At 42.5% G+C, this 14,465-nt stretch overlaps 1 protein-coding gene across 1 annotated transcript in view; it reads right to left on the minus strand.

Moving 5' to 3' along the window:
• KCNH5 (potassium voltage-gated channel subfamily H member 5) overlaps positions 1 to 14,465 on the minus strand; it is a 155,835-nt gene that overhangs the window by 33,520 nt on the left and 107,850 nt on the right. The window contains exon 10 of the mRNA XM_027637916.1: positions 8,712 to 8,908. Within this exon, the coding sequence (XP_027493717.1) occupies positions 8,712 to 8,908 (197 nt within the window). The remainder of the gene's footprint in view (positions 1 to 8,711; positions 8,909 to 14,465) is intronic.

The raw sequence follows: 14,465 nt of genomic DNA on the forward strand, positions 1-14,465 counted from the left end.
CTGCCCATCCCTGACATTCCTGTTTGATGATCCTTCCACACACAAATAAATCACCCAGATTGCACTGCCTGCCTGAAGAAGAGGTGTTCATACCTTTCATTGGGGTGAATCAGTAGAGTGCCTTTTGTAACAGACTCTGAGTCCCTGCATGCAGAAAGCATCACATTAGCACACATTATTTTTTTCTGCAGCTGTACAATGCTGTTCTAAGATCCTCAAACGAGAAGTATGCTAAATTGCATTTCTCAAGAAAAAACAGCAAACAAGCAACATACAATGTCCTTTTGATTTAGATTTAGACAGGGAAGTTACACATCCAGGAAAAAATTAAGTCTACCTCTGTAATGCCAAAGGATTATCAGAACTGGGCTCAGCCCTGCTTTTAACAGAGTTGGTGATTTGTCTCTTGCTCCCACAGAAGCACGGTCAGGATGTCTGAGAAAGGTATTTAACTCAGAGATTATATTCAGAATAGAATAGTGGCCTGCTGGTACCCTGTGGGATTAATGTGGCTCTGAAATACTATTAAAGATGATAGTGCATTGGCTGATCTCTGCATCTGCCTGCAGTCTAAAGGCAGAATGTGTTAATCCAGACTGCACCATGAAAACATACTACCCAAAGACCCTGGGACATACAGTGCCCTGGTTTTTAGGCAAGTATTTAAACATTCAGTAAGATACCTAAGTCCTTGAGGACAGGACAGGACAGGAGAAAGAGATCTACAACCATCATCTAATTCAACTACCTCACTACTTTGGGGCTGACCAAAAGTTATAGCATGTTGTTTAGGGCAATATCCAAATGCCTCTTAAACACTGACAGGGTGGGGACATCGACCATCTCTCCAAGAAATCTGTTCCAGTGTTTGACCATCCTCTCAGTAAAGAAATGCTTCCTAATTTCCAGTGTAAACCTTTCCTGGAGCAGCTTTGAACCATTCTCACACACCTTGTCACTGGATCCCAGGGAGAAGAGGTCAGCGCCTCTCTCTCCACTTCCCCTCCTCAGGCAGCTGTAGAGAGCAATGAGGTCACCCCTCAGACTCCTTTTCTCCAAACTAGACAAGCCCAAAGTCCTCAGCTGCTCCTCACAGGAAACTCTTTCCAGCCCCTTCATCAGCTTTGCTGCCCTTCTCTGGAGGCATTCAAGAGATTTCGGGTTTATCAGCAACTTCTGCACTTATCCAGGAGCAGGGTCACAACCAAGGAAGCACACTGTGCTTGTCAAAGGAGAAGAAACCCCACTGTGCTGCCTCTGTGCCTCCAGAGAGTGGATTCAGTTGTGCAATTGCTCCTGTACCCCTTATTTCCCACAGTCAGCGTGACCTGAAGAGTGCCCAGAAGAGACCATTGTACAGGAGACGATGAAGTGGCAAAAGGAGAGGGAAGGGAGTGAGGCACACAGAAAAGAGTCAGGCTCACAGCTACTAAAGCAAGAAAGCAAACCCACAGACAGCCCTCACAGCACTTGCTCTGCTCAGACAGCTGCCCCGTGCCGTCTGGCAGGGAGGCACCAAGGGGTGAAGTTAATCCTGCTGCAGCTTTCCCTCTGAATTCTTATGCTGCTCTTCTACCTAGCAAAGTCATGCAGAGTCCTCCAAGGACTGACTTCCTTGCTTTGAATGCCTTAAACTTAAATCTCTGAAGAGGAGCAAAGACAAAAAGAATTGCTCAGGGGAGCAGCAGATGTGAGGGAAGAACTGCAGAAAAAACTCTAGCCTCAGACCTGTAATCCTCACTCAGGAGGATCCATGGGTCTCCCAGTGGCAGAAGGTGGAGCATGGACTGTGCTGAGCTGTTTGTAACCACACAGATACAAACACACAAGGAATTTCTCCATTATCTGTACTGATATATTCTTCATATGGGTTTGGCCCAGATCTCTTAGCAGTTTCTCAAAAAATTTCCAGCCCAGGACCACTAAATCAGCAATTTGGACATGGTCACACTGATCATTTGAAGGCTTGAACTCTTCTGGCCCATGTACATTCAATATACAAGTCTAGACATCATCAGAGGTGGTATTATATATAAATCAGTGAAACAGTCCTTCAGGAAATATTGCAATTGAATATTAACATACCTGGAGATAGATGTGAATGCAGTAAAGCTAAACAATAAAAATCACAAAATATTGTCCAAAATGAAAGCTTTTTCAAGCATAATGGTGGCTGCAGCATCTGCTAAGATGTCAAAAAAAATAAAACCAAATTGACTGTTGAGGGTATAACTTATTTGCTCCGTAATCACACTAAACAATCACTAAAGGTAAACTATGACTATAGGACTAAATATTTTGTGACAACATAAAAGAAGCAAAAACTAAAGACCAGAGAGGGAGAGAAAAGGGCAGGAGCATCCTGAGACAAGGTAAAGCAATCTTTCCTTTCTCACATGGAGACAGAGAAAGGAATTTGATGAAATTAAGAGCAAGGCTGGTCTGTGAGCTCTACATAGAGAGCAGGAGGAGGCAAACACCCCTATTTACCATACTGTTAAATATACCCAAACTGAGCTGACGTTATTGCTTAACAAAAAGATAATGAGGAAAAAGAGGAATAAGGTGCATTACTTTTGTTGGAGTTACAGGAAAAGAGAGCGAGGAGTAAAAGTAAGAGCTGAGAAAGGTGTCTTTTGCCATGCACAGGAGAGTTGCCTGATACTGCAGTAACAAAGCAAGAGCCGTAGACACCCAAACACAATGTCACAGGCAGCACAGCTATGGGCTGTGACCCTGGAGAAGTGAAGAGGGTGTCACTGTGCCTGGCTGGGCACTGCCCTCTGTGTCCCCTTGCCTTGCCTAGGGCCAGCAAGCAGCAGGATGTATTAGCCTGCAGATGCTCTGAGTCCCTAACAAGACACCAACAGGGAAAGGAAACACGCCATACACGTTGTCGTCAAGGAGCTGATCAATTTAATTTTCAATAGGTTTAAGGAAGTCACTGAGTTACAAACAAACTCTGAGTCATGCCAAAAACTTGCTACCACGTAAGCCATGACAGAAATTGGTCTGTTGAATCTGCCAAGGGATCTATCCAGAGGCTTGATCCTGCACTCCCATGGACCCTTAAACTAGCAGAGGAAAAAGCTGCATAAGGAAAGTACCAGGAGTGAGAGAAGGATGAGGATCGAGTGCCAGCCTGGGGGTTGCCACATGCCCTGTCACAGGACAGGAGACTGGGACTCCACTGAAGCCCCCACCAGCTGATCTACATTATTAGTCACAGCAGCTCCCTAAACAATATGATTTTCTCCCCTGTTTCTCTTCATTAATAATGTTGGAAATACTTGTTTTTCCCAGATAGGCTTTGTCATCATCACTGTCCCACACGGAGAAAGTTCCCAATAACAGACTGAAAAAAGGTGAAAATGGATGATGGATCTGCCAGTGAGATGGACCACGGGGCAGAGGAGGTGCTCAGCACATCCTGCTCCAGTTACCCCCCAGTTTTCTGTTTGCCAGAGTTGCCCAAGGACAATGCTCTGATCCCTTCCCATGACTGATCGGGACTGAGTGTGAGCACCAGCTGAAGTGCAAACAGCTCTGAACCAAGCTGTGTAATTGTGAATGGCTTCATTCAGAGCTCAAAACCTGTGAAAGTCCTCAGGTTCATCAGAAGACATGAGACCTTCAGGGGCAAGGGCTGATACACCGAGCGATGCTTTTTGTCTCTCGCATTGCTTCTCCATCAGGACACTCACTAATAAAGCACATCATTGGTAGGGTCTTAAAAATGAAAACGGGGATCTTGAATGGACCTCGGTACAACCTTCACTTTTAGATGTGAATGCAGAATTCAAGTTAAAATAAAGCTTTTCTAAAAACTACGTGACAAGAAATGACGAGTGCTTCAGTCAAGAAACCAGACGCAATGCATTAAAATCTCAAGCAAGAACAGGAAGGCTATTTAAAAAGAAACTATTCTAATCTGAAATAAAAAGGAAAATAGGACATGCGTGTCAACACAGTCTGGTGGCCTAACCTGCTAAAAAGCCTCATAGATTCAGTGTGCTAGAGGAATTAGATAACATTAGTTGCTCTCAGTGTTGTCCCTGGCTTTAAGAGCATCACAGGGAAAAAAAGCTGAGCCTGAATGGGATTTCACTGCCTTAAAGGCGCTCATTTCTCCTCACATCTCCTTGGCTCACTCTCCAGCACACCTTCCACGAGCAAATGCACCAGAGGTCAGATACGAACAATTGTCCTCTTCCCAGGCTGCTCCTGACTCATTCCTTTAACACAGTTCATTTTGCCTTTGGTAGAAAACAGCAAGATGTGACTGTGCGCCTTAAAAGTTGTGTGGGAAATCTTTGATGTGCTGAAGCACGGGAGAATTTTAGCTGTGATTTCAGGAGGGACAAAATTTCAGTTGGATTTTTCCCTGCACTTGCATGGGCTATGTTGGGCTTGCAGTTCAGTGGAGGTGGTACATAAACTGGTGCAAACAGAAGCAATGATGAGAAAAGGGGAAAAAAAAACAAACTTAAAAATATTTCAGCTGAACATTTGTTTTCTGTGGGAGCACATTTGGGAGCTTGCCATAGGACTTCCTTCCTGAATTTTGGCAATCAATAAAATGTATATTTATTTATTTATATGGGCTTGAGCCTGTAGAAGCCTAGAAGATAAGGGAGCTAATGTGTATGTCTTAAACACCAAGTTTTGGATAGCTGTGGAGCCAACCAAAGATTACTGGTAATGACACACTCTCAAAAAGAACAGGATGTGGATGGAGCAGGGGGGCATATGAAGGTAGGGCAGCACTTTTCCAGGACAAACATCCTTGCTCTGACCCCTGGAGATCAGCACGACACAGTCCAGTGCCAGTGCAGGAATGAGGTTGAAAAGCAGGCATGGACTGCAGCAGGGGATCAAGACCCTCCAAGGCCCTCAAAGCCCTGCAACCCATTTCCAGAAAGGTCTGGAAGAATGGACTGCACATGATAACTAATTTGCATAGAAAATGGGAAACTTATTTCCAGGTGGGGAAAACCTATCTATTCACAGGTACCCCCAAGAAGCCTGGGCACATGTGCACCTTGTGGCCCAGTTGGATCAATGCTGGAGCCAAGACTGGTGCTCTTCCTTCCTTCTTTCCTGCCTTACTTTGTATCTTTCTTTTGCTCCCTCCTTAATTATTCTCTCTCTCTTCCCTTTCACCCCATCCCTTTATCCAAAACCCACTGCCATGTGCTTATATAAGGAGATCAGGGACTAACTTATACCAATTTCCATGACAATGGAAACTTAGCACGCTTTTGCAGACCCTCTGACCTTTGTCGTTCCTTTCGACCACAAGCACCTATGAATCTTGGGTGCTCCTTCCCCTTAAGGTTGGGATGCCACAGAGACTCCCACAGATCAGTCTTGATTCTCCTCCTCAGGCCAAGCTCCATGGCTCAAGCTTTCAGAGGCCCCTCTCCAGCTGTGTGAAATCTTGAAAGGCACTTAATGAATTAGACATTATTAATATTCTCTCCCAGCATCAGAAGGCAGCAATTAACTCTTTGAAGACTCATCCCAAACACTGTTTTATAACTTTCAGTACTCAGAGGCAGCTATGTGATCTCATTGTGATTTTAAAGGATATCTTTCCAGAATAATTATTTTCCTTGTTTGGGGTGAGGAAAAAAAGAAAAAAAGAAGAAGTTCAAAGTCCTGGTTCTGCCTTGGAGTGTGCATTAGTGATGTTAGATGTGCCGTAAAGATTTCAGAGCATGGAACATTATATGCTGCAATACTTTAGCTGAGCAGATGCCTTAAGGAGGTCATTCAACATGCCAGGCTCTAAATGTTACTTGGGAGCGAGAAAACATTATTTTCCCACTTCAACAAGACTTTTGCTTCCCTGTCGTGTGGAAATAACCTTCTGTGCTCAGTACTATTATTAATTTATTAGCCTTTTGAATGTCTAAATGTTTTGCAGTCTGTGGACTACATCAAAGTGCTGGCTGAGGGACAGGGCAGCACAAACACGTGTGTGTGCACTCAAATCCATGTATGTGTGTTTCAAAGAGCAGACCTGATGAAAGAAGACTTCTGCCTATACATTTCTGACAGTGAGAACAGCCACTTTCTTCCGCACAGAACCACAAAGGAGCGCATTTATGTTATAATTAGATGTCAAACCTTATGAGCAATGACTATGTAGAAAAAGTGCTAAGTATATATTTCTATTGAAATCAATTAAAGGAGACAATTATTTTCTTTCCATTTAGATTGTGTGACGCCAGCACAAACTGCTGCAGTACAGTGCAGCTGTCAAGCCCAGCCTCGCTGCCTGAACAACTGCTTTCTGCTCGCCTGATGGAACTGTCCTGCACGGCACTGCTTTTCCTCAGAGATGAGCTCACCGTCAAAATGCTTCTATGCCCAACAGGGAATCATGTATACTTTCAGCAGATAGGAGGTTTGAAACAATCCCCTGAATAACTTTATGTAACAGGACTTAGGTTGTGTCTCTGGTGCTGAACGTAGCATGATCTGCTTTGTGCCTAGGAACAAAACACAGAATTTCTGCAAAGCAGGCTCTGGCTCAGCACATCTTACTGCAATGCTAGAAGTAAGACTCTTCCAAAAAGTAGTTATTGACTAAAACGGCAGGAGACAGGTGGAGTTCATTTGATGTCCCTAATTATTTAAAAGTTAGTGACCATGGACATTCTCAAAATCAAAAGGGGATGTTTTTCCCATCCCAGAATGGGCACTGAAGAAGGGCCAGATGATTACCTCCTAGAACGACCATTCCATGGGCTAAGAAGGTGATTGGTGACTACCTTGGACATTATCACACAACTTTTAATTAAATTAATTCCACTCTGCATGTACCCCATCGACACAACCTTTCTTTGACTCTTCATTCACTCTCACGTAATGCCCACACGTGTTCCCAGCCAACACTTCCTTTCCTTCTGCAAAATCTAATATTTCCTTAGGAATGTTCTTCCTACTTACTGTGAGTCACTGCCCCCATGGCAAAGTCCACGTACCTAACACTGAGCTAGGGAGCAGGTATCTGTACTGAGAACTTGGGTTCTTTGAATTTTTCCACCTGGGTGACTCCGTACGCCAGGGCCCTCCAGGGAAACCAATTTTCCTTAAAAAATGTGTGTGAGAGAGAAGAAAATCCATGAAGACTCAACCAGAGGGCTATTCCCCATAGGCATCCATGGACTACAGAGTTGAATTCCAGCACACTGTCCTGTCAGGAAAAGACATGTCCGTGTTTTGCTCAGGAAGCGAACTGAAGTGACAGGTTCACGGTTTTAAGAACGAAAGAATACACTTTGGTACAATGTATGTGGCATTATCTTGTCCCATGAAATCACCATCAGCAATGCCTGAGCAGAATTGTCATGGCAGGGCTGTAGTTGGTGGCACGTGAGATAGCAAGGGGGGGTTGCTAAAGTCCAGTCTTGAGAGCACTTCTTATCAACAGAGAAGTGATAAGCTAGAAACCCCGAGCCAGCTTTCAAGCCCCAAAACCCTCCTTCAGGTCTGAAGTGGAGTTAACAACCTTAAAGTCAGAGGGAAGCTGACAAGCTGGAACCAAACCTGATTATAACTCAGCTCTTTTGGGCTCCAGCACAGACAGAGGGGGACTGTAATCCCATTCCATCTGCTTTTTGCCATGGGTACTTTGTGCCATATTTGGGATATTAATGAGCACAAGGAATGCACTAGAAACTAAACCTCCTCTGAAAGCAGCATTTGCACAATGCTCCAGTGGGTAGAGAGAAACTAGACTTCAAAAAGTAAAAATCTAGTTGTGTTGAACTCCTGTTACTGCAGAGGCTGAAACTGTCTTGTGAAAAACTGAGGTAGCCTTGGTACGTTGTCAGGTGAGATGCCAAAGGTACAGCTGCAGAAAAATGTGCTTCAGCAGCTAGAGGATCACAGTTAATGCTCAGTAATCTATTAATCATTGTTATGAGATTTCTCTATGCAAATGAAATTTATATAACCCTCATCAATCATAAAAAAATCATAAAGATGAAATTTTGCAGCCACAATGTGAATTAAAGAATCCCTTAACCTGTTTGCAAGATTTGTCCTTATAGATAATTAATTTTTAGATGGAGTGTTCTTTGAAAGAACTAATGGATAGTGAGCATTGTTGATTGATTATGAAACAAGCAGGAGGGTTTAAGAAGTGAGCTGTGAATGTAAAATCACTGCCAAATTAAAATTCTGGACTATGTGACTGCAAGAAGAAGATATTAATACAGCACTTTTGATGAGTGTGTTTTATTTATTTAACATCAATAAATTTCTCTTAGCTGGCCTATGCCATACAGATCCATCAGACTGTCCTCTGAACTGTATCTTAGCAGACGAAAGACTAATTCCTCCCCTTAAGGAATCCAGAATCTGGATTCTATGATTCCATAAAATATAACTTTACAAATTTATGCAATGGGGGAAAAAAAAAAAACAGCAACAAAATGAAAACCAATAACTACAAAGAAAAGGCAAAGAAATGTAATTCATGTATCATCCTGCTAGGGCTGCTCTTCAGAACTGCAAATCTACGGGTAACTTTTATTGAGCCATCATTACAAGCAGTGACAGGAGTTATTGAAAGGCCAGTCAATCTGCAATGACCTTAAAACATCAAGAGTGAATTGGGGGCTGTTAAACACTGCAAACAGTCTGCAGGAGCGTGCAGACGGTGAGAGAGAGGGAGAAAACAAGAGCTGTTGCCTTACCCGCTTCCTCAAATTGCAGGTGAGCGTGAGATTCCTCGAGAAGGAGTTTGCAAAAGCGGTATAGAAGTCCAACACTTTAAGCAAGGCTTCTCGTTTGATAATATGCAGGTCGCAGTATGTCAGAGCCCGAACGTTGGCACATGCGTGGGCCAGGCTGGTTTCCTTCCAGAAGATATCACCAAACACATCACCTTTACCTGAAAAACAGCAGGACAAATTTGTTGTAAGGTAGAGCTTAGGCAGTGTTCTTCAGCACATAAATGATTTCTTTCCAAACCGCCTTACACTTCCAATTATTCTCACATAAGCCCCCAGCTGTGAAAACTAATAAGGGTGAAAGTTTTAGAAGTATCTCAGGTACTTGAGTATCCTTAACAGTAGCCCCAGGTTTTTAAGGTATTTATAGATCGCCCTGTGAAGTGTCACAAAGCATAAGAACATGATTGTAAAGGCCCCCTTGTTGCTGAAGATACAAGTAATGGATTTTTCAAAGGCTTCCGAATATAATGAGCACTTAACTAATGTTCAGGTGATTGAATATTTCAGGTGTCTGTTCCCAAGTGATTTAAGGAGTCCCACTCTTCCAAAAACCCTCTGACATCCAGGTTCCTACATCTTCATGGCTCTACAGTGTGGTACAGGAGCCAGCTTCCAGGGCCCAAGGACCACATTATAAAGAATGTTTAAATGTTTTTAATTCAATTTAAGTGGCAACACTCCTTCTGAAAAACCCATCAAAACCCTCACTGAGACTTTTAAACTTTAAATAGCCAGCTCTAAATCTTAAACACATCCAAGAAGTCTAGTTCTAAACCCCAACTCATCCATTTAAGTAGAGACTTAGGGTTAAGTATTCAATGTATTTCAATGTTTGCTGAGTAAGAAAGGGTTTGACACTTTAGACATCCACATGTATAAATACCATCAACCAGCTGGGAAAATTACACCTGAAGGCCACTTCTGCATTGGCAGGCAGTGTAGCAGAACAGCTGATGCTGAGGACTTGCACATTGTGAGGACTTGGGACTAGTTGTAGTCCAGTCCCACGGACAGAAGTGCATGAGATGTGCTCTGACACACCTTGGCTTCCTTTGCTCTGCAAGGAATTCATACACCACACACCTGTGCTAGACACTGAAGCTGGACAAGTCGGGAGGACAAGGACATCAGATTCAAAATCACACTTCTGACCCAACAAAAACACCAGCATGGGTGCAGACTGGAGACGGGCTTTCAGGTTTGGACTCTGTGGTTGTTCCAAGAAGAGGCAGCGGAGTGGCAGCAACAGAAGTATTCAAAAACTGCCTCTTGCTATGTGGCCATGGGTTGGGCAAGGGCCATGCTGTGTGGTTTGTGGCTGACATCTCAAATCCTGAAGCAAAGGGTACAAAGGGTATTTTTTTTGCAGACCCCAAAGATATCCCTGCTCTTTATTTTAGCAGTTATTAAAAGGAAAGTAAAATCAGTTAGTCAGTGGCTATTGATTCCAGGTACCTCAAGCAGGCCACTGCTGAAGGTTAGTGATGTTATAGTTTTGGGATAAAAAGGTAACACATTTTAATATTTCCTCTTTTAAGAACTTGTAACATTTCACTCAACTCTACTGTGGGAACCAGAGTGCTAATTTATCCAACATTATTACTTTTGGGGGTCAGAGGCTCTATTTCTCTATTTCCATTTCTGGTTTAGGTATTGTATCCAGTAAAACACATCTAACATTTCTCAGGCAGAGTGAAATAAATGGTTCCAGTCCTTCTTCATTTCCCTGTTTTTATTTTCTAGCAAAAGTCTCTATAGCAGAATCATCCCTTAGAAAGGTTATAAATGCATCTCATTGCACTGCTTTTAATTCTACATATTTTGATGTAATTAAAATTAACTACAATACATAACACAGCTGGTATAATTTATAAAACAAGTTGTTTTAAAATGTTTTCCTTAATACAGAGCATTTTCTGGTAACATTATAATTTATCCAATGTACTGTTTTGAAATTACCTTTTGCAGTTAATTACCCTTGTCTATACCCACAGTTCAAAACCCAATTTACAGACATACTCAGCACAGTTACATAATTTGTAGAAAACAGACCATTTCTGAAATGCACAAAATTGCTTAATGGATTTGCTCTCTGAGGTGGACGCAGGACAGAACTGAGTCCTGCTTTTGGTGGCTGCAGAGTGCACTTAAAAACACAGAATTCTACAATAGGGGCTATTATGGTTTTCCCTCTGAAATGTGAGTGAGCCACTTGTTTTCTTTTCAAATTTAAGGTAATACACAGGTAATTTAAGTCAAGAGGTTGAAAGCAGTGGATGCTCAGTCCAGAACTCTGCACGACGGTGTGTTACAGAATCTGTACACAAATCACTGATTAACGAAACCACTATTCATAAACTTGAGAAGATCTCAATGTCTTCAGTTCTGTGAGGCAGGGAACTGCACTGGCTCTCTCAGAAAGGGTGGGACGTGATGAACTGAACTTATTCACTCTTCCATGAGCCCACTGGATTTGAATGGTGAAACTCCAAACTCCTCTTACATTGTTGTTTATACTCTTTAGAAAGTATAAAATCTTGGAAACTTTTAAGAGTTCTTGAATTTGACATTTCCCCACACAAGTCCAAGCCTTATTTGATGGTTATAAATGTGCTGAGGAATGTACTGAATGAAAACAAAACCTACCAGATCCTCCAAAACAACGTGTCTTTTTTCATAAATACAGAGATTAATGTACTGTACTTCATCCCTATTAAATGTAGTTCACTGCATAGAGAGTGGTAATTATTCACTCAGGACAAGACTAGATGTTAGGAAAAAATTCTTTACTCAGTGGGTGGTGTGGCACTGGAACACGATGCCCAGAGAAGTTGTGGATGCCCAACCCCTGGAATTGTTCAAGGCCAGGCTGGATGGGGCTCTGAGCAACCTGGACTAATGGAACATGTCTCAAACTGTTCTATGATTCTAAGGCTAATTTTACACAATGCAACTAAATAAAAATAAAACTTTCAGAGTTGCGACAGCAAATTTAACTGGTAAGTCTGACACACCAGCTACTCAAAGACTTGTATATATATACATATTGTTCACTTGCAGAGAACATGCAGACCTCCAGGGAAAGCCCCTCTGGGGCTGGGCAGGGAATACAGAGGCACTGGAGCTGATGCAGCCTGCACAGTTCCCAAAGCCTCTCTCTGGAGATTTATTGAGGCCTCAGCACATTAACTCCCAAACCTGCACGGTCCTTAGTCCTGAGCAGTCTTAATATACCCCTCCTGACTGAAAGCAAAGCTGTGGGAAATTCTCCTGCCCCTGCTCTCACAGTGCCCAAAGCATTGCTGAAAAAAAGGAATGCCCTAAATTAGAGTGGGAACTGCTTGCATACATTTTCCATTTGGTATGAGGAAAGGGAGGAAGAGAGTCAGTATTTGGACACTGCTGGATTAAAACTGGCAGAAACACAGGTGTAAGGATAGAATCACAGAATCAAAGAATCCTTTGGGTTGTAAAAGACCTCTAAGATCATCAAACCCAACCACTGACCCAGCACTGTCAAATCCACCACTAAACCATGCCCCTAAGCGTCACATCTATAGAATTACAGACTCATTTGGGATGGAGAAGACCTCCAAGATCACACAAACTTGGATCTGGGGACTGAAAGAACCAAGGAAAACAGTAAGACATGTAGGGTGTTGGTGACAGGCATAATTTTTGCTGAAATAGCTACACTGCTATCATTCTAAATACATAAAATATACATATATATATTCATGCATATTTGCATAAATATATTTAGAGACAATCATACAGTATTTAACCATGTAATAAGTCATGATATTTCTATGTACCATCTTCTATATTTTGATAACTCTCCCACACAGATTTGAGGGGGCAGATATTCTCCACAGCCTTGCACCATGGACTGACTTGCCAATTTGTCAGACAGCAGCTCATGTCTGGACCTTTCAGGCAGAAAAATTCGTAAGGGCTTTATGAAACTCCCCAGGAGATTGCAGATGGAAGGAAAAAGTGCTTGAACTTGCAGAAGAAAGACTCCTGTTAAACAGTGTCTCAGAACCCACAAATATATATAAATATATATATATATATAAAATATCTTTAAAGTCCCATCAGTCACACTCGCAAAAGCTGGACATGATGAATAATGCCGGTTTTCCATTACGATACACTCAAATCTTATTTTGTTTATAAAAAGCAAAGGCTGAAGTCGCTTCACAATCAGTAAAACTGTATCATGTAGAGAAAGTGTTCATCTAATCATTTCAATTTCCACTGACTATGAAGTGATGACAGCATGCACACAAGTGGAGGTCAGCGACCAAATGCCACGTTCGTGCAGCCATAATTACATATACTGGTATCAATATTCACACAAATACATCTGTGCCTATATATCTGCAGTGGAACCTCTGGCTGCAGGACAGATGTGCCCCAAACTGATGTAGACATCCAGTGAGCAGGGAGGGAATCAGCTCCTGTTACCCAGAGCACCACACAGCTCCATGATGGTTCAGGGATTAGGCCAGCTCTGCAGCTCCTTATCATGGGACATTGGAGTTGGTTGCACAGGTTTATAAAATTATGGGATATATTCATGGAATAAAACCCATCTGTGGCTATTAAACACTAAAGATTTCCCTCTGGGTGAAATAAAATTGAAATATAATTCAGTGGAGGGTTGGAGAATATTCTGGGGAAGCACCACTGTTTCCTTACTTCACATTCCTACTTTCTCCTGTACATCTGCTATTGACCATTTTTGGAGAGAGGCTGCTGGGCTGCTTGGATTTCTGGGCATAGCTGATACATTTGGTTTTGTCTAAAGAGGGGAATTGGAGAAGATGGGGGTGATTCAGTGGTGCACATTCATCAGGTGCAGTTGCCATCGGGGACATCACTGCTTCCTGTAAGCACAGCCATGATGTGCAGAGATGACACTACACTGTGAGAGAGGTCTCCTTGCTCCTGTGAACATTTTATCCTCAACTTCAGTCTTTTCCTGTGGTATCCAGAAGGGCCACAACTCCCTTGGAAATCAGATCAGAGCTGATCCCTGAGCAGTGTGAAAATCCAGCTCCAGGACTGCACTTGACCACGTGAAAGGGCAGAATGATGTGAGCAAAAAGCACTTCTAGCAAAGAAACACTAACAAGAGATTGTGCCAAAGATCCAAGCCTGTGCTGGCAAAGGTACTTTGCATTATTTAACACAGTGCAACCTTCCACATCTGCACCTGGAAGCACAAAAGAAACTGACCTTTCTTCCAGCATTCAGGAAGAAATGCTGCAAGCAGAGCACAAGGTCCATAAAGATATTCTCCCCTCAGCTCTCTCATTTTTAGTGCAAGGATCCTAGTGCTTCATATCTTTCTAGAAGCCCCAGTTCCTGGAGACAGGTTATTTCCATTTTGATTTTATACCGAAATAAGTTTCTATCCTCCCTGACTGACAAAATAAACCTGAAAGCATGAGCATTTCCACCACCTTCAAAATTCATAAGGCAAATACCATTGCCTCAAACTGTTAGTCTGATTTAAAAGAACTATATCTCATGATTTTTAAATAATTTTCCTTTTCTTGTGCTGCCAAGACTTCTGAGCTCCTGCTTTTGGCAGTGAAGCGTGCAGGTCTAATTCAAAAACATTTCAATTCAGTGAAAGGAATCTTTCTGACTCTGGAGGCTGTGGATCACATCTATAACACACCAGCTGGCACTAAATTAAGATTG

This window comes from Corapipo altera, unplaced genomic scaffold (assembly GCF_003945725.1).
Source record: "Corapipo altera isolate COAL_440 unplaced genomic scaffold, ASM394572v1 23, whole genome shotgun sequence".
Classification (NCBI taxonomy): Eukaryota; Metazoa; Chordata; class Aves; order Passeriformes; family Pipridae; genus Corapipo; species Corapipo altera.